The sequence below is a fragment of the Cervus elaphus genome, chromosome X (assembly GCF_910594005.1).
Source record: "Cervus elaphus chromosome X, mCerEla1.1, whole genome shotgun sequence".
Lineage (NCBI taxonomy): Eukaryota > Metazoa > Chordata > Mammalia > Artiodactyla > Cervidae > Cervus > Cervus elaphus.
Window position 1 is genome coordinate 121,747,333 of NC_057848.1, and position 18,247 is coordinate 121,765,579.

Genomic DNA, 18,247 nt, shown 5'->3' on the forward strand with positions numbered 1-18,247 from the left:
GCACGTCAGGCTCGCCACGCCACACGGAGGGCGGCTGCTGAGACCCAGGGGGGCCCTGTGGGGCTCCGTGGCCCCCGCTCCTCATCGGCAAGACTCTAGCCCCCCGGACCTTCCCAGAAGTCCAAAGGGCAAATCCGAACAGCTGCTAACCAAGAAAGGAACAGCCGCACTACTGACTACAGCCAGGACCCACAGACAACCTACACGTCCACCGACGGATGGATGGACTACAGAGGTGTGGTACACGTGTACAGTGGAGTATCAGCCATAAAAAAGAGTGAAACTGAGTCATTCAGAGAGATGTGGACAGACCTAGAGTCTGTCGTATGGAGTGAAGTCAGTCAGAAAGAGAAAAACAAATACCATATATTAACACACATACATGGAATCTAGAAAAACAGCGCAGATGGACCTAGTTTCAGGGCTGCAGTAGAGCCACAGATGTAGAAAGGAGACATGTGGATCCTGCACACAGCCTTGTCTTGTCAGCAAGCCCACCCTTGAACTACTGAACTCCTCATCCCATCCTCCTGGGTTGGGACACACTGTTTGGAGGCCAGGAACCCACCATGTCCTCCTTTGCTGGGCAAAGCAATAAAGCTATTCTCTTCTATGTCACCCAGAACTTGGCCTCTGAGATTTGATTTGGCATCAGGGCATAGAAGCTGAGCGTGCAGCATCACTGGGGCCCAGATGGTGCAAAGATGAGAAACCAAACCTGCTCCCTCCATGGACATCATGCCTCCCGCCTCCACAACGGCCAGCTGCCTACCTGCCGCTCCTCTGTGTACCGACCTCTGCTGTGTGTCAGGCACCCAGAACACACAGCGAACCAGACAGACTCATTCTCTGCCCTCAAGAAGGTGAAAAGAAAGGTGGGTGTGACTGAGGGGCCAGCAGAACCATGACTGTGATGAGGAGGCAAGGGGAGGAGCTGACCTGGCAGGACAGACTTCCCTGGGGAAGGGACACAGGAGCTGGGCTAAGGGCTGAGTGGGGGAGGATGGGAGGGGAAAGTCTCAGGTTGAGGAAGGCATGTGCAAAGGCCCTGTGGTGGGAAGCAGCCAGGTGAGCATGGGGTGGGGGTGACAGGGCCTGAGAAAAGGCCCCTGGTGGAGAAAGGGAGGCTGCTCGGTCTACAGGGGCCAGACTGCATCTTTAAACTTCGAAAAAGCCTGCTAAAGAGTTCTGCGTTTATTCTGAGGGCAACAGAGACAACCTCAAAGGTTCTCAGGAAGTTAGCAATCAGAGTGCATTGCTTCTGCCACCACCTAGGGGAGCCCACCCTGGAAGCCGAGCACTAGACTTGGAGAGCTCTGATCCTCTTGAAAATGATGTGGGGTTCTCTCTTTTCCTAGGGAAAAGAATGATAGTTTGGATCAAGTTCTCAAAGGCCACTGTGACCACTGCTGCACACACCATCTCCCCGGGCTGCTAGATGGCGGGAGCATCAGTGTCCAGCTCCCGCCTGCTGCGCTCCCCCACCGAGGCCCAGCACCTCCCTGCCTGGCAGAGGCCTGGGAACCGGCAGGATGGGCTTCCTGAGGTTCGCTCCGTGTGAGAGCCTTCCCGGCCTCCCACCCCACCTGGGGCTCTGCTTCCTGTAGAAGTGCCCTCTGAGCTCCACTCCTGTCCACGCTGGCCTGGCAACAGGCAAGGTGTGCTTCAGCCGGATCCACGCGACCAGGAACATCAGTGACGTCCCCTCCCTGGACCTCTGGTTCCTCCACCAGGAAGAATAAGGAGGCTCAGTGCACCCTGGGGACCCTTTCTTGCAGCCTGGGGCTCCGGCCTTCACAACTACTCACTGAGCATTCCTCAGTGAGAGTGAAGAAATGAAAACTCAGCTGGCATTTCTCTCTGAGGCTAGATAAGCATCTAAGTCAACAGGCATAGGTTCTACTCAGCCATGAAAAGAATAAAATCACATTTTCAGCAACACGGATAAAACTAGAGATTATCATACCATGTGAAGTAGGCCAAACAGAGAAAGACAAATACCACATGATACCACTGACATGTGGGGTCTCAACTACGACACAAATGAACTTATCTACCAAACAGAACTTATCTATGAAACACTCTGCTTATTTAACTTATATGCAGAATACACTGTGCAAAATGCCAGGCTGGATGGACCACAAGCTGGAATCAAGATTGCCGGGAGAAATATCAACAATCTCAGATGACACCACTCTAAAGGCAGAAAGCAAAGAGGAACTAAAGAGCCTCTTGATGAGGGTGAAAGAGGAGAGTGAAAAACGCTTAAAACTCGACATTCAAAAAACTAAGATCATGGCATCTGGTCCTATCACTTCATGGCAAATAGATGGGGAAACAATGGAAATGGTGAGAAACTTTATTTTCTTGGGCTCCAAAATCACTGCAGATAGTGACTGCAGCCATGAAATTAAAAGATGCTTGCGGCATGGAAGAAAAGCATTGACAAACCTAGACAGCATATTAAAAAGCAGAGGCATCACTTTGCAAACAAAGGTCCATATAGTCAGAGCTATGGTTTTTCCAGTAGTCATGTACAGATGTGAGAGTTGGACCATAAAGAAGTCTGAGTGCTGAAAAATTGATGCTTTCAAATTGTGGTGCTGGAGAAGATTCTCGAGAGTTCCTTGGACAAGGAGATCAAACCAGTCAATCCTAAAGGAAATCAACCCTGACTATTCATTGGAAGGACTGATGCTTAAGTTGATGATCCAATATTTTGGCCACCTGATGCGAAACGCCAACTCACTAGAAAAGACCCTGATGCTGGGAAAGACTGAGGGCAGGAGGAGAAGGGGACGACAGAGAAGAAGATGGTTGGATGGCATCACTGACTCAATGGACACGAATTTGAGCAAACTCCAGGAGATGGTGAAGGACAGGGAAGCCTGGCATGCTACAGTCCATGGGATCCCAAAGAATTGGACAGAACTTAGTGATTGAGCAGCAACAACAGCAACGAAACATAAAAAGACTCACAGATCCGGAGAACAGAATTGTGGTCGCCAAGGGAGAGGGAGCTGAGGGAGGGGTGGGGTGGGAGGCTGGGGTTAGTGGATGCAAACCAGTATCCACAGGATGGATGCCCAACAAGGTCCCACTGTATAGCACAGGGAACTACATCCAGTATCCTGTGATAAACCATAATGGAAAAGGATATGAAAAAGAATGTGTGTATATGTATATACATAGAACTGAGTCACTTTGCTGTACAGCTGACAATAAAATTAAAAAAAATCAATCAATCCATCGAGCTAGAATTTGCCCAGCAGAGAGACACTGTGGGTGTGTCTGTGCCCGTTTCAGCCCTGGGGAGCTCGCCAGGAGAGTCTGAAGGTACAGAGGGGACACGAGTGCCGAGTTTTCAAAGCCCACATAAACATGGGCTGGAAGAGTCACTCCGTTTACTCTTGGAAACTCCTTGAATCGCCCATGAGCCACAGCTGATGGAACAGACCAGGCTTGTCCAGAACCCTCACCCTCACTCCGGGTGAAGTCCTGTCAAGTCAGACCTGCCGACGCACAGACAGCAGGCTGGGTGAGCCCAGGAGCAGCTGTGTGTGTCTGGGGGTCACAGTCTCCCGCAGTGGGGCAGGGTGCTCACAGGAGGCACATGGAGAAGTGAGGATCCCTGAGAAAAGCAGGCTTATGGGCCACTCAGGATCACAGGCGCAGGACTGAGGGGCAGAGATCGCAGCAACACTGAAATCTCTCCCTCTCACCCTCCTACATCAATCCCTGTAACATAAACGCACAGGCAACACGGCTCCACTCCACCAGATACGCTGAAATTCAGAGCACGCTGACCTCTGCACCATCTTAAATTATAGCATCTTCCCCAAAGCCACGCCTCAGGCCTCTCTCTCCTCACTGTCCCCAGGCAGTGCCGAGATGCCCCAGGCAACCCCTGGGGCCCTGTCCTGAGATGCAGGCGAGGGTGGACCTGTGTTTCCCAGGAGGACCTGACCCTTGTCCCTGCTCACAGCTCCTGCTCAGGACCCTGGGGGATTATGGGCAGGCCTGAGTTTCATTTTCAAGGCTACTTGCGCCCTTGCTAGAATTAAGCTGCTGAAGACAGAGAGGCAGGTGGCAAGTTTCAGCTCATGCCGAACAGATCTGACACCAACAAGAGGGACTGGAAGTGGAAGCTGGGGAGAATGAGGCCCCCGCTGACTCCCCCATGCCCCAGTTCTGCTCAGAAGCCTCTGGTTCCCCGAGCGTCGCCACACCCTCGAGGTCTCAGGGCCTGCGGCAGTGTGGAGGGGCCCCGAGACCAGGAGGAGGCTGTGGGTGCCTCCGTCACCTGCCTTCAAGGGCCCAGAGAAGGCGGCTCTCTGTCCCCCATCCCTGCCCTCCTCGATGATGGACTACGTGGCAGTCCAGTCCTCCCAGGGGACTCAGGTGTCCCCAAGAGCACCACCCCACCCCTGCCGTCTACACTGCCCCCCACCGTGGTCAGCCCTCCCAAGCCTCAGGGACCCCAGTCCATTAGCACATTCCGCGGTGGCCTCTCTGCAGAGCAGGAGCGTGCGGCAGCTGTGAGCGCCACGTGCTGGGTCTTCCTTCTCTCCTTCACGGGTATGAACTTGGTGAGCTAGGATCAGACAAGTGATAGCTTCTTTAGAACATACTTAACTGGAGCATATGCCTGGAGATGGTTAGATAGCATCATCAACTCAATGGACATGAACTTGGGCAAACTTCGGGAGATAGTGAAGGACAGGGAGGCCTGGCGTGCTGCAGTCCATGGGGTCACAAAGAGTCAGAAGCAACTAAACAATAACAACGTTATGTCACCATTTAAAAAAAAAAAGTCTTAGATGAGACCTTCCCAGGTGGCTCAGGGGGTAAAGAATCTACCTGCAAAGCAGGAGACACGGGTTCAATCCCTGGGCCGGAAAGATCCTCTAGACTAGGAAATGGCAACCTGCTACAGTATTCTTGCCTGGAGAATGCTATGGATGGATGAGCCTGCGGTCGGGGTCCCTGGGGTCGCAAAGAATCAGGCATGACTGAGCACAGATGAGACCTCAGGTCAGCAATCCCCAACATTTTTGGCACTGCACCAGGGACCGGTTTCATGGAAGACAATCTTTTCACGGATGGGGGTTGGGGTGGTGGTTTGGGGATGATTCAAGCACATTACTTTTACCGTGCTCCTTATTTATATTTACATCATCTCCATCTCAGATTGAGGCGTTAGATCCTGGAGGTTGGGGACCCCTGTATCATTCCAAGTCCTCTGTCCTTCACCAGCCTGGTGACCTTAACTCCTCTGCCCCTCAGCTGATGCAGGGGTAATGGTACCCACACCTCACGGGGATGTGAAAAGGTGACCCCTGAAACTCAGCTAAGAGCACACAGCTATGACGCCAGGATACTGATCACTCCCCACTCTCTGGGCAGGCGAATTCTTAGCAGTACTTCTTCCACTCGGGAATGAAGAGGAACTCACAAAGTCAGGTGATGGGTGATGGGTGATGCTCGTGGGAAGGGAGCCAGGTGGGAGGCAGCCTCCACTTGTCCAAACCAAGGTGAAATTTCCTGCAAATCCCTCCAAACCAAGGTGAAATTTCCCTCAAGTTCACTGAAATCAGAGGAGCAAGCCCCAGAGTAAGGCTAATATACTGCACTGGTGAGACCACCTTCCTGGGCTCTTTTCTGAAAACGCATAAATGTGTTCTCACTCATTAAATCACCAGCAATTATGCCTTCTCAAGACTCTGTTTTCAAGACTGCGTACAAAAGTCTGTCCCTAATAACGAATAAAAGACTATATTAAAACTAGACTTGCAAACGGGCTTACAAATGAAAGCTCCTTTTTAATTGGCCTAGGAGCTGAGAGAAGCTGAAAAACAGCGAATAATCCAGCTTTCCGGGCCATGGCTAGTCCTCAAGCTGGGAGGTTTCTGCTTCAAATCCCACCCATTGATTTATCAATAAACATAAGGCCAAGCATGAAGACTTTGAAACTGACATCTCTAAAATAATTTTGAGGAATCAAAATATTCCAACAGGACGTTGCCTCTGGAAAGAAATCACAGAAGCATGGAAAATGACTCCAGGGAACTAGTCTGCAGGCCCTGTGGGGCCAGCCTTCATGGGCAAGCCAGCCCCGGCCTGTCCCCACGGACCCGTGCATTGGGCGCTGGTCTGGAGTTCTGGGGGGCAGGGGTTTGCAGACTGGCTGGATGAGCAGGTCCCCAGCAATCTGGTGGGTGCCAAGCAGAGGGACCTGTGCCTTTCACAGAGCGATGTCACCTCGGGGAGGGCTGAACAATGTTACCCGTAGGGCCTCTCAGTGTCAGAGCTGAGGGGCCATTCAGGGAGGTCTCTGAGGAGCAACTAGGAAAACTCAAGGCACAATGAAACACTTGATAATGGCATTTTATCACAGCCAGACACTCCAGAGCCTAAAGGCAATCATTTAAAGCTTCCCTGGGATTTCCCTATTGGGCCAGTGGCTAAGACGTCACGCTCACAATGCAGGGGGCCCGGGTTTGATCCCTGGTCAGGGAACTAGATCCAACATGCTGCAACAAAGATCCGACACAGCAAAATAAATTTTAAAAACTATTTTAAAAAAATAAGATTAGCACATGTGGTTAAGTACAAAATTTCAAGTGGACCCATCTCATTTTTAGAATGAAGGACTGAAAAATGTCACTTCAAGCCCAACCAACAAAATCACGGAATGTCCCTGATCAGTGCAAAGAAGTCAGTGAGGCAAAGAAAAACAACCCACACCCCCAGCACCACCCACCCCGCAAAGGAGCCGTGAGCACAATAACCAGAATCTTGGAAGTCTGGTATTCTTAGAAGCATTTTCCTGATGGTTGAGACTGACTGAGGGGGAAACTGGGTCTTGTTCTGATGGGCAGGACCATGCTCAGTAAATCTTTGATCCAATTTTCTATTGAAGGGAGGGGCTGTGTTCCCTCCCTATTATTTGCCCTGAGGCCACTATGGTGGAGGTAATGAAGATAATGACAACCTCCTTCAAAAGGCCCCAGGCACGCACTGCCACACTCAGTGACCCTGATCCTGCAGCAGGCCACCACCGACCCATGCCTCCGCCAGAGACTCCTGGACACTCACGGGCAAGTCTGGGTCAGTCTCTTGTGAGGTCACTGCTCCTTTCTCCTGGGTCCTGGTGGGCACAAGGTTCTTTCTGTTTGTGCCCTCCAAAAGTCTGTTTCCCCAGTCCTGTGTACAGGTCATGGTGGAGAGTTCTGACAAAACGCGGTCCACTGGAGAAGGGAATGGCAAACCACTTCAGCATTCTTGACTCGAGAACCCCATGAACAGTATGAAAAGGCAAAAAGATAGGACACCGAAAGATGAACTCCCCAGGTCAGTAGGTGGCCGATATGCTACTAGAGATAGTGAAGAACTAACTCCAGAAAGAATGAAGAGACAGACCCAAAGCAAAAACAACACCCAGTTTGGATGTGACTGGTGATAAAAGTAAAGTCCGATGATGTAAAGAGCAGTATTACATAGGAATCTGGAATGTTAGGTCCATGAGTCAAGGCAAATTGGAAGTGGTCAAGCAGGAGATGGCAAGAGTGAACACTGACATTTTAGGAATCAGCAAACTAAAACAGACTAGAAGGGGTGAATTTAACTCAGATGGCCAGTATATCTACTACTGTGGGCAGGAATCCCTTAGGGGAAATGGAGTAGCCATCATAGTCAACAAGAGAGTCTGAAATGCAGTACTTGGATGCAATGTCAAAAGCGACAGAATGATCTCTGTTTGTTCCAAGGCAAACCATTCAGTATCACAGTAATCCAAGCCAATGCCCCAACCAGTAATGCTGAAGAAGCTGAACGGTTCTATGAAGACCTACAAGACCTTCTAGAACTAACACCCAAAAGAGAGGTCCTTTCATTATAGGGGACTGGAATGCAAAAGTAGGAAGTCAAGAGACACCTGGAGTAACAGGCAAATTTGACCTTGGAGTACAGAATGAAGCAGGGCAAAGGCTAACAGAGTTTTACCAAGAGAACGCACTGGTCATAGCAAACACCCTCTCCCAACAACACAAGAGAAGACTCTACACATGGACATCACCAGATGGTCAACACTGAAATCAGATTGATTATATTCTTTGCAGCCAAGGATGGAGAAGCTCTATATAATCATTAAAAACAATACCAGGAGCTGACTGTGGCTCAGATCATGAATTCCTTATTGCCAAATTCAGACTTAAATTGAAGAAAGTAGGGACAACCACTAGACCATTCAAGTATGACCTAAATCAAACCCCTTACACAGTAGAAGTGACAAACAGATTCAAGGGATTAGATCTCATAGACAGAGTGCCTGAAGAACTATGGACGGAGGTTCGTGACATTGTACAGGAGACAGGGATCAAGACCATCCCCAAGAAAAAGAAAAGAAAAATAGCTGTCTGAGGAGGCCTTACAAACAGCTATGTAAAGAAAAGAAGTGAAAGGCAAAGGAGAAAAGGAATGATACACCCGTTTGAATGCAGAGTTCCAAAGAATAGCAAGGAGAGATAAGAAATCCTTCCTCAGTGATCAATGCAAAGAAATAGAGGAAAACAATAGAATGGGAAAGACTAGAGATCTCTTCAAGAAAACTAGAGATACCAAGGGAACATTTCATGCAACGATGGGCTCAATAAAGGACAGAAATGGTAGGGACCTAACAGAAGCAGAAGATATTAAGAAGAGGTGGCAAGAATACACAGACAAACTGTACAAAAAAGATCTTCAGGACCCAGATAATCATGATGGTGTGATCACTCACACTCACCTAGAGCCAGACATCCTGGAATGTGAAGTCAGGTGGGCCTTAGGAAGCATCACTATAAACAAAGCTAGTGGAGGTGATGGAATTCCAGTTGAGCTATTTCAAATCCTAAAAGATGATGCTGTGAAAGTGCTGCACTCAATATGCTAGCAAATTTGGAAAACTCAGCAATGGCCATAGGACCAGAAAAGGTCAGTTTTCATTCCAATCCCAAAGAAAGGCAATGCCAGAGAATGCTCAAACTACCACACAATTGCACTCATCTCACACACTAGCAAAGTAATGCTTAAAATTCTCCAAGCCAGGCTTCAACAGTATGTGAACCGTGAACTTCCAGATGTTCAAGCTGGATTTAGGAAAGCCAGAGGAACCAGAGATCAAATTGCCAATATCCACTGGATCATCAAAAAAGCAAGAGAGTTCCAGAAAAATATCTATTTCTGCTTTATTGACTATGCCAAAGCCTTTGACTGTGTGGATCACAATAAACTGTGGAAAATTCTTCAAGAGATGGGAATACTAGACCACCTGACATCCCTTGAGAAATCTGTATGGAGATCAAGAAGCAACAGTGAGAACTGGACAACAGACTGGTTCCAGATTGGGAAAGGAGTACGTCAAGGCTGTATATTGTCACCCTACTTATTTAACTTACATGTGGAGTACATCATGAGAAATGCTGGACTGGATGAACCACAAGCTGGAATCAAGATTGCCAGGAGAAATATCAATAACCTCAGATATGCAGATGATACCACGCTTATGGCAGAAAGCAAAAAAGAACTAAAGAGCCTCTTGATGAAAGTGAAAGAGGACAGTGAAAAAGTTGGCTTAAGATTCAACATTCAAAAACTAATATCAAGGCATCGGGTCCCATCACTTCATGGCAAATAGATGGGGAAACAGAGTGGGGGGGGCATTATTTGGGGGGGTTGGTTCCAAAATCACTGTAGATGGTGATTGCAGCCATGAAATTAAAAGACGCTTGCTCCTTGGAAGAAAAATTATGACCAACCTAGACAGCTTATTAAAAAGCAGAGACATTACCTTGCCATCAAAGGTCCATCTAGTCAAAGCTATGGTTTTTCCAGTAGCCATGTATGGATGTGAGAGTTGGACTATAAAGAAAGCTGAACGCCAAAGAATTGATGCTTTTGAACTGTGGTGTTGGAAAAGACTCTTGAGAGTCCCTTGGACAGCAAGGAGATCAAATCAGTCCATTCTAAAGGAAATCGGTCCCGAATATTCATTGGAAGGACTGATGCTGAAGTTGAAACTCCAATACTTTGGCCACCTGATGTGAAGAACTGACTCACTGGAAAGGACCCTGATGCTGGGAGGGATTGGGGGCAGGAGGAGAAGGGGACATCCGAGGATGAGATGGCTGGATGGCATCACCAACTCGATGGACATGAGTTTGCATAAACTCCGGGAGTTGGTGATGGACAGGGAGGCCTGGCGTGTCACAGTTCATGGGATTGCAAAGAGTCAGGCAGAACTGAGCCTCTGAACTGAACGGAACTGAGAAGCATTTTCTGTGAAAAGTCAGAAAGATGGTGGGTTACAGAGCCCACACTTAATTAATATGAAAGAAGGGCTGAAAAGACAGACAGAATGAAAGCCCCACCAGAATGAGAGGCAAGCCTGCCCAGGCCTGTCCACGGCAGGAGTACACGGGGTGGGGGGTCCAGAAGGGGCCTTGCAGAGTCTCTCTCCAGATTCTTCTTTCTCTTTCAGCACTCCACTGAGATGTCTGAGGGAGAACTTTCAGGCAGAGGAAACATGAGAGCAGAAAATCCCAGCTCTGCTCCAGAAATGCTACAGCAAGGGTGTGACACGGTTTCCAACACACGTCATTAAGAGCTTTGTCCCAGGCTGTGCAAGGTGAATGAAGGCCGCGGCCCCTACCAGCTGCCCGTAAGGAACGAGGGAGCCCAGATCCTGAACATGAGAGGCCGACCCTACACTCAGCAGACATGCGACACCTACCAGTCTCCAGGTTCTAAGTGACAAGTTTTAACCTCAGCTGGAACCGCCCTACAGAACCCCAGCATGCAGCGTCACTTGTCTGCTCAAGTCACCCCTCAAATATCTAAACCCTAACATAACCCACCTGGACTCCTGCACACTCCTTCCAAACCAGCACCCCCTCCGGTCCTCCTCACCTCAGCGAAGGGCTATTCCATCCTTCTAAGCGGCTCAGGCCAAAAGCCTGGTGTCATCTGTCTCTCACAGCTCACATCTGAGACCCAGATGTGTCTGATGAGGGGTTACTATTCCAAACAAAGAATGCATACATCTCAACATTAAAAAACCAAACAATTGAAAAGCAGGTAGAGGATCTGAACAGACCCACAGCAGTCTGCTCTGCTTAACGGCCAACAGGCACATGAAAAGATGCTCAACATCTCAAATCATCAGGGAAATGCAAATCGAAACCACAATGAGCTATCACCTCACACCTGTCAGAATGGCCATCATGAAGAAGATCAGAGATAAGAAATGCCGGCGGGGATGTGGAGCAAAGGGAACCCTTGTACCCTGGTGGTGGGAATACCACTTGGTGCAACCACTATGGAGAACAGTACGGAGATTCCCCCAAAACTAAGGACAGCACCACCATGCAGTCTGGCAATCACACTTCTGGGTATCTATCCAAAGAAAATGAAAACACTAACTGGAAGAGATACACACAGCCCTATGTTCATAGCAGCATCATTTACAGTAACCAAGATATGGAAGCAACGTAAGTGCCCATCAACAGACAAATGGGTAAAGAAATCATGGTATAAATACACAATGAAATAGTAATGATAAAAACTAATGAAATTTTGCCCTTTGTGACAAAAGGGATAGACCTAGAGGGTATTAAGCTAAGTGAAACAAGTCAGACAGAGAAAGATAAATACTGTATGATATACTTATGGGTGGAATCTAAAAAAACAAAATGAACAAAGCAAATGAACAAACATAACACAGCAGAAGCATAGATTCAGAGAACAAACAGGTGGCTGCCAGAGGGGAGGAAAGAAATAGATGAGGGAGATTAGGAGGTAGAGACTTCCAGCTGAAAAATAAATGAGTCACGGGTATGAAGTGTATAGTGCTGGGAACAGCATCAACAATTATGTGGTATTTTAGGTGGCACTAGTGTTAAAGAATCCCAGCAGACAGAAGAGACACGGGTTCAATCCCTGGGTTGGGAAGATCCCCTAGAGGAGGGTGTGGCAACCCACTCCAGTATTCTCGCCTGGAAAATGCCATGAACAGAGGAGCCTGGTGGGCTACAGTCCATGGAATCACAAAGAGTTGGACACGACGGAGTGACAAAGCAAAAAGCCTCAGCATCACCTTCTGCTCACACCCCACGTCTGATCTCTCCACTTCAGAATTCATCCAGATTCCCACCCCATGTCACCACCCCCACCATCTCTACCCTGGCCCAAACTACCACCATCTCCTGCCTGGCTTCACATCATAATCTCCTGACTGGTCTCTTTGTGCCCTTTTCCCCTCTTATGATCTAGTTGCAACAAGCAGCTGGAACAATCTTGCTAAAATGCAAGTCAGTTCACGTAATCTTCTACTCAAAGCCCTCATCTTTGCAGCTCACTTAGCATCAGTGACAGCGAATACCCCAGGGGATGGCCCCCAGGGTCCCACATGCCCTGGCCACAGTTACCTCTCTGACCACATCTTCTCCCCCGCTCTACCTCCCTTCTCCAGCCACACGACTTCCTGCCTCAGTCCAGCATGCAGGGGCCCACCTGCCCCTGGTCCCCAGGACGTATTTCTCTTTGCCAGACACACTTAGCAGGTCATTGACAATGCCTGTTCTTCATCACTCCCTGAGGTCCTTCATCACCCCTGGGGTCCTTCATCACCCCTGAGGTCCTTCATCACTCCCTGGGGTCCTTCATCACTCCCTGGGGTCCTTCATCACCCCCTGGGGTCCTTCATCACCCCTGAGGTCCTTCATCACTCCCTGGGGTCCTTCATCACTCCCTGGGGTCCTTCATCACCCCTGGGGTCCCTCATCACTCCCTGGGGTCCTTCATCACCCCTGAGGTCCTTCATCACCCCTGGGGTCCTTCATCACCCCTGGGGTCCTTCATCACCCCCTGGGGTCCTTCATCACCCCTGGGGTCCCTCATCACTCCCTGAGGTCCTTCATCACCCCTGGGGTCTTCATCACCCCCTGGGGTCCTTCATCACCCCCTGAGGTCTTTGCTCAGTTGTCTCCTTCTTAGTGAGGTCTATCAAGCTGCCACTCCAGCCCATCCCCTAGCTCCACCACCCTGTCCCCCCCATTCCCAGGTCCGCCTTCCCTGCTTTATTTTTCTCTACAGAACTTAACAACTTCTAAAGCATCCCACTATTGTATTTCCCCAGCAGAAGACAGCTTCATGAGGAAACATTTTCTTCTGTGTGTTTTGTTCACTCAAGTATTCATGGCTCCCAAGACAATGGCTGGCATACATTAGGTGCTCAATAAAAGCCTGCTAAGTCAATGACAGGTACTCTAATCTCCTGGAATTCTGGAAGGGCCTCTGAGGAGCCATGTATACCCTGAAGCCGAGAGCCAAATTTTGTGTTGGATTTCTTTTTTCTCAGAGTCTGTGGCCGGAATCTTAAAGGGCCTGATGACTAGAAAGAAGTTGAAGAAACACTTAAATAGGCACCTGAATTTAACAAGATGATTATAGTCTTCCTCCAACAATGAATAAACGGCATTCACAGCTATCTGCTAAGAGGGGAATGTGTGATCCACGCATGGTCTGATTACACTGGGTTCTTGATTCAGAATTGCAAGCCCAGCATCCCGAGATTTGCCTTGGGAGTCATTTATGAGCAGATAGTGAATAGGCAGCTCTATGATGCTCAGGGCGTCCCTGGGGACTCAGAAGGTAAACAATCTGCCTGCCATGCAGGAGACCCGGGTTCGATCCCTGGGTTGGGAAGATCCTCTGGAGAAGGGAATGGCAACCCATTCCAGTATTCTTGCCTGGAGAATTTAACGGATAGAGGAGCCTGGTGGTCTACAGTCCATGGGGGTCACAAAGAGTTGGACACGACTGAGCAACTACATTGTTTGTGAGCCAGAACACCGATGAGAATGAGTGAAGATGTGTTTTCACAGATTTGAAGCCAACTCTAACATTCACACGGAGCTGGAAATAAAAGGATCTGTTTGGTGGCCCGCACGTGAAGAGCAGCTGAAGAATCCAGGTGGGCAGCCTAACAGGCAAAGAGCTGCACCCTGCCTACTCCATCACCTCGGCCCAACCGGGAAAGGGCCGGGACCTGGTCCCCAAAGAGGAAACCCCAAGCCTAGTTCCCACCCATCCACTTACCCCCAGCTCTGTGATGAAGTGAAAACAAAGGACTCCGCATGCACACCCTCAAGCACCCACCGGGTACATAAATGTCCCTCCATCGGAGCCCAGCTCCACCCCTCGGCACAGCTTACCTTCCCCGATCATTGAGACCCCCACGAACATGCCCATGAGCTTGCTTTTGGTCCACACGTGATTGTTGACACACAGTCTCTTCTCCTTGCACTCACAGTAGAAGCAGGAGATGGGCGGGTGGTGAGACACCTGCTCGGCCACAAACCGCAGCTTGTAGCTCTTGGAAGAGTCGTCGGCCATCGGGTGCTCGTGGCCCATGGGGGCAGGGGGGGCAGTCCTCCTGGCCTTGACCTTGTCCTTGGGAACCTCCCAGGAGCAGTGGAACATCTCGCCAATGATGGGGTTGTAGGGCTTCTTGGCCAGGGCGCCCTTGCAGCCCTCGTGGAAGGCGGTGAGGTAATACTCCACGAAGCCCATGACCCGGTCTTGGGGCGTGGCTCCCGCGGTGACGGCCAGCAGCAGGTCGGGGTGTGCCAGGAAGTCGGCGTACATCTCCAGCAAGGACCGCTTCTCCAGAATGAACGTGGGGAGCACCACCTGCGCCCGGAGGAGGCAAGGTCAGACCACAAGTCCTGCGCTTACAGGGGAAAGCTGAGGCTGCCACCCCTCTCAGGCACGGTCCCCAGGGCTGGCGCCAAGGCCGGTTCCTCGGATGTGCACACACACGACAGATCAGACAGCAGAACATCCGAGGACCTGGAAAGGGCTGTGGCGGCCCCCGTGATGCCCACCCAGCTTCGTGGACGAGACTGTCCTGAGCCGTCTTCCTCTCTGCTCATCCGGGCTGAAACCACAGCCTCTGTCTCTCCCCCCACAACCGGTGCCTTGCTAACATGCAGCCCTCTGTCAACAGCCAGCTCTCCAGCATTTAGAGACGTGAGGAAAACAGCTCCAAAGGGCTTTTTTGTATTCTTCCTGCCCTCAGGCCCTGCCAAGGGAGATGCTCAGTGTATTCCCACAAACCTGGATCCTGGGGCTCACGACTGCCATGTCAAAGGGGGTCCAGATAGACCAACACCCACTGAGAGTATCTGTTTGGAAATTGCTATAGGAAGAGCAGTACAGAAACCCTATCAGGATCAGGGCAGAAAATGAGCAGAGAAGGGGCCTGGCCCACGTCTCTGGAGGCGAGGCCAGCCAGCAGGCAGTGTCTGCAGGGCTCCCACGCACTGGGGCCACGGGTGGAGGCTGCCCATGGGCTGGGGCAGGAGAAACGAGCTCTGAAGAAAGACTGGGCTGACAGCAAACGCTTCTGGTAAATAAACTGCCTGGCAGAGGGTCACCCCCGCTGTGTCACTGGCCCCATGACGGAAGACAGCGAGGAACCTGGAGGGTCCATCAGGGGCCATGGCATTCCTAACTGGTCCAGTGTGGATCTGAGTGGTCCCTCGTGTGCCAGACAACCCAGACGCCCAGAACCCAGGGATCAGGCCACCTAAAGCAGGTGAGGGACCTTCTGGGAAACAGGTAACCCCTCACCACGCCCGATCTGCTGCCGCCCCTAGTGACCTCACTACAAGGCGGCTGTGGGCCTGCCTGGCTGCGAGAGAAGCCTGTGCTGACCTGGGACGCCAGCTCACTCGGCTCCTCCTCTCGCTAGGGTCACCGAAAGACCAGTCCTGACCCTTGCACTGCCCAGGTGAGGGGAGGGGTTGGCCAAGGTCACACAGCTGGCTTCTGCTCCTCCCTATGTGGCTGAGTCTGTCCGTCTGTCACATCCATGGCCCCAGTCCATTCAAAAGCATTGCCGACCGGGAATATCACACACAGCCCTGGAACTGGGTCCCCAACTTGGCCTCGCTGGGACCGTTCCTCTCGAAAGGTGGAGACACAGTGGAAGCAAGGTGTCCTGATAGGCGGACACGAGAGAGACAGGCGGACGTGAGACAGACAGACGGATATGAGACAGCCTCGAGGATAGCGAAGCACCGATACCTCAGAATAAGCTAGGGAAAGGCCAGCCCACTGGAAGGAGAGGTCGGTGTCCTTCTTAAGGCTTTTCTATCTGTCACCTGAAAATGATGTCAGAGGACAACACAGCTGTGATGAGTCAAAAGGAGCCAGACATAGAATGAACATGTGACACAGCCCACGGGCCGCAGAAGGACCCCAAGTTCAACACGTCTCTCTTGGCGACAGAAGTTTCCTTACATTTCTTATGAGTATCTTTCTGCTTTCTTTTTCTAATAAACTGCAAGAGGAAACATCTAAACCACAACCATACAAACTAACGGAGACCTTCTAATTTTCTTTTGAGCCACGGCTTGACAGATTTGAGCATCTCGGTGCCCGAGGACTCAAGCTGACCAGGAAAAACGCATCCCGGCTCAGAGGGGCCTTCAGACCCCACTGATCTCGCCTCCTACGGCTCCGGGTGGGAGGAGGTCAAGTTCAGCCGCCCCCACCTCCCCATGCACTGTGGGGGCCCGGCTATGCCTCTCATGTCCTCCCCCAACAGAGCCACACGAGGTCCCCGCCGTAGACACGAGAGCCCAGAAGTGGGGAGGACTCATCGGGCTGCCTGTCTCCGGCAAAGAGGTGAGCGACGGCCCAGCTGCTCAGAATGACGGCCGCCAAAGGGCTGAAAGCACTACTGCAGGTTTATCAAGCCATCCGTCAGGGCTGCCTTTTCTGTCATTAACATAATTAAGACCATGTACTACTTTGGGGAAAAGGAAAAAAGATCTGCACTTGGGAATCAGAGAAAAATTAATTACAGTTAAAGTGGCAGCAGTCTAGAAGTAAAGAACTACCCTTTGGGTTGGGCTCCTAGAACCTGGAAACAATTGACTGCTCACTGAGAAAGTCAAAGGGTCCCCAGAAAGAGTGATGGCCCGCCCCTTCCCCACAAAGGGCAGCACCCTGGGCCTCCTCTAAGGAAGGGCTGGGCGGGAGCAACTTCCCCAAAGAAACATCAGTTAACTTGGTAACTGGGAGAGCCATCTACATGATACTCTGCCAGTAAGACTGGCAAATCCACCCAGAGCAAACAGCAAGGAAAGGAGACCAAGATCAGCCCCCGAGATGGATCTATGCAACACTTTAAGGCAGTCAGAGGAAGTACACTAAAGCCCAGCCTTCCAAAGCACGCAGGAGGGCATCCACACTGCCAAGGGGCCTCTTCACTTAGCCAACAGGATTCTCCCCTGAGTCTCCGTAAAGGGCCAACTCCCTTCATGCCTAGTGCATGGTGCTTGGGACATCACAGAAGGTATTCATTAAAACTGTTGTTGGGGGGGAAAGAAAGTGTTGTTGGATGAAAAGAGTTTCAAATAAAATTTTACTTTTTCTGAGAAGATATTTACTACAAATAGAGATTTGGAATTTGTTGGAATCAGGTTCCACATAGCCTCAGGGCTCAAGACCACAGCTCCTAGGAGAGTCAGAGCCTGGGTCAAGGTTCACCTCTTGGCCGCGAGAGCCATGAGGACCTGGGCAAACTTCCCCCTGAGAAGAAGGAGCGTAAGCACAGCAGTGTGGTTAATCTGTGCATGTTGGGACTGTGCCTGGAAATGTGGCCTAATAAAACACTGTGGCCAAAGGAAAAAGCCGTGCGTTTAGGATGTCCGCGGTATCATATCAAGTAGCCATTTGAGGAGATCATGCAAGACAACACAGCGGTCTGCTGGGAGGCTACCCATCCGTGAACACGAATGCAGGCCATGAGAAAGTTTTCGTGCAGGCATGCAGGTGTCTGTCCTAATGCGACTCTATCCAGGGGGTCCACGAACCACAGCCACAAACTAAATCACCTCTTGGTTTTACAAACAGCAATACTGGAACAGTTTAAACAATTCTTTGTGAATCAGAGAAAATTAAGACAAAAAAACGAGAATAAAAAAATTTTTTTAAGAAATTAAAAAAGAAAAAGAATCAGAGAAACTTCACAATGTTCTCAGCGAGTTTCTCTCTCAACGGACAAAATCTTGGCTAGCATCCTGATGGACAGGATATGCATGGGGCACTCAAGGAGAGTTCAATCTACTTTTTGCCTTGCACTAGTTCTGACCACAGTTATCCGGAATTTACAGAGAAGAAAACGGAGACACTTGGA

General features: G+C 50.3%; 1 protein-coding gene across 1 annotated transcript in view; it reads right to left on the reverse strand.

Annotated features, from left to right (window-relative positions):
* LOC122690678 (oxysterol-binding protein-related protein 10-like) overlaps positions 1 to 18,247 on the reverse strand; it is an 80,483-nt gene that overhangs the window by 8,584 nt on the left and 53,652 nt on the right. Inside the window, exon 4 of the mRNA XM_043897576.1 lies at positions 14,253 to 14,730. Within this exon, the coding sequence (XP_043753511.1) occupies positions 14,253 to 14,730 (478 nt within the window). The remainder of the gene's footprint in view (positions 1 to 14,252; positions 14,731 to 18,247) is intronic.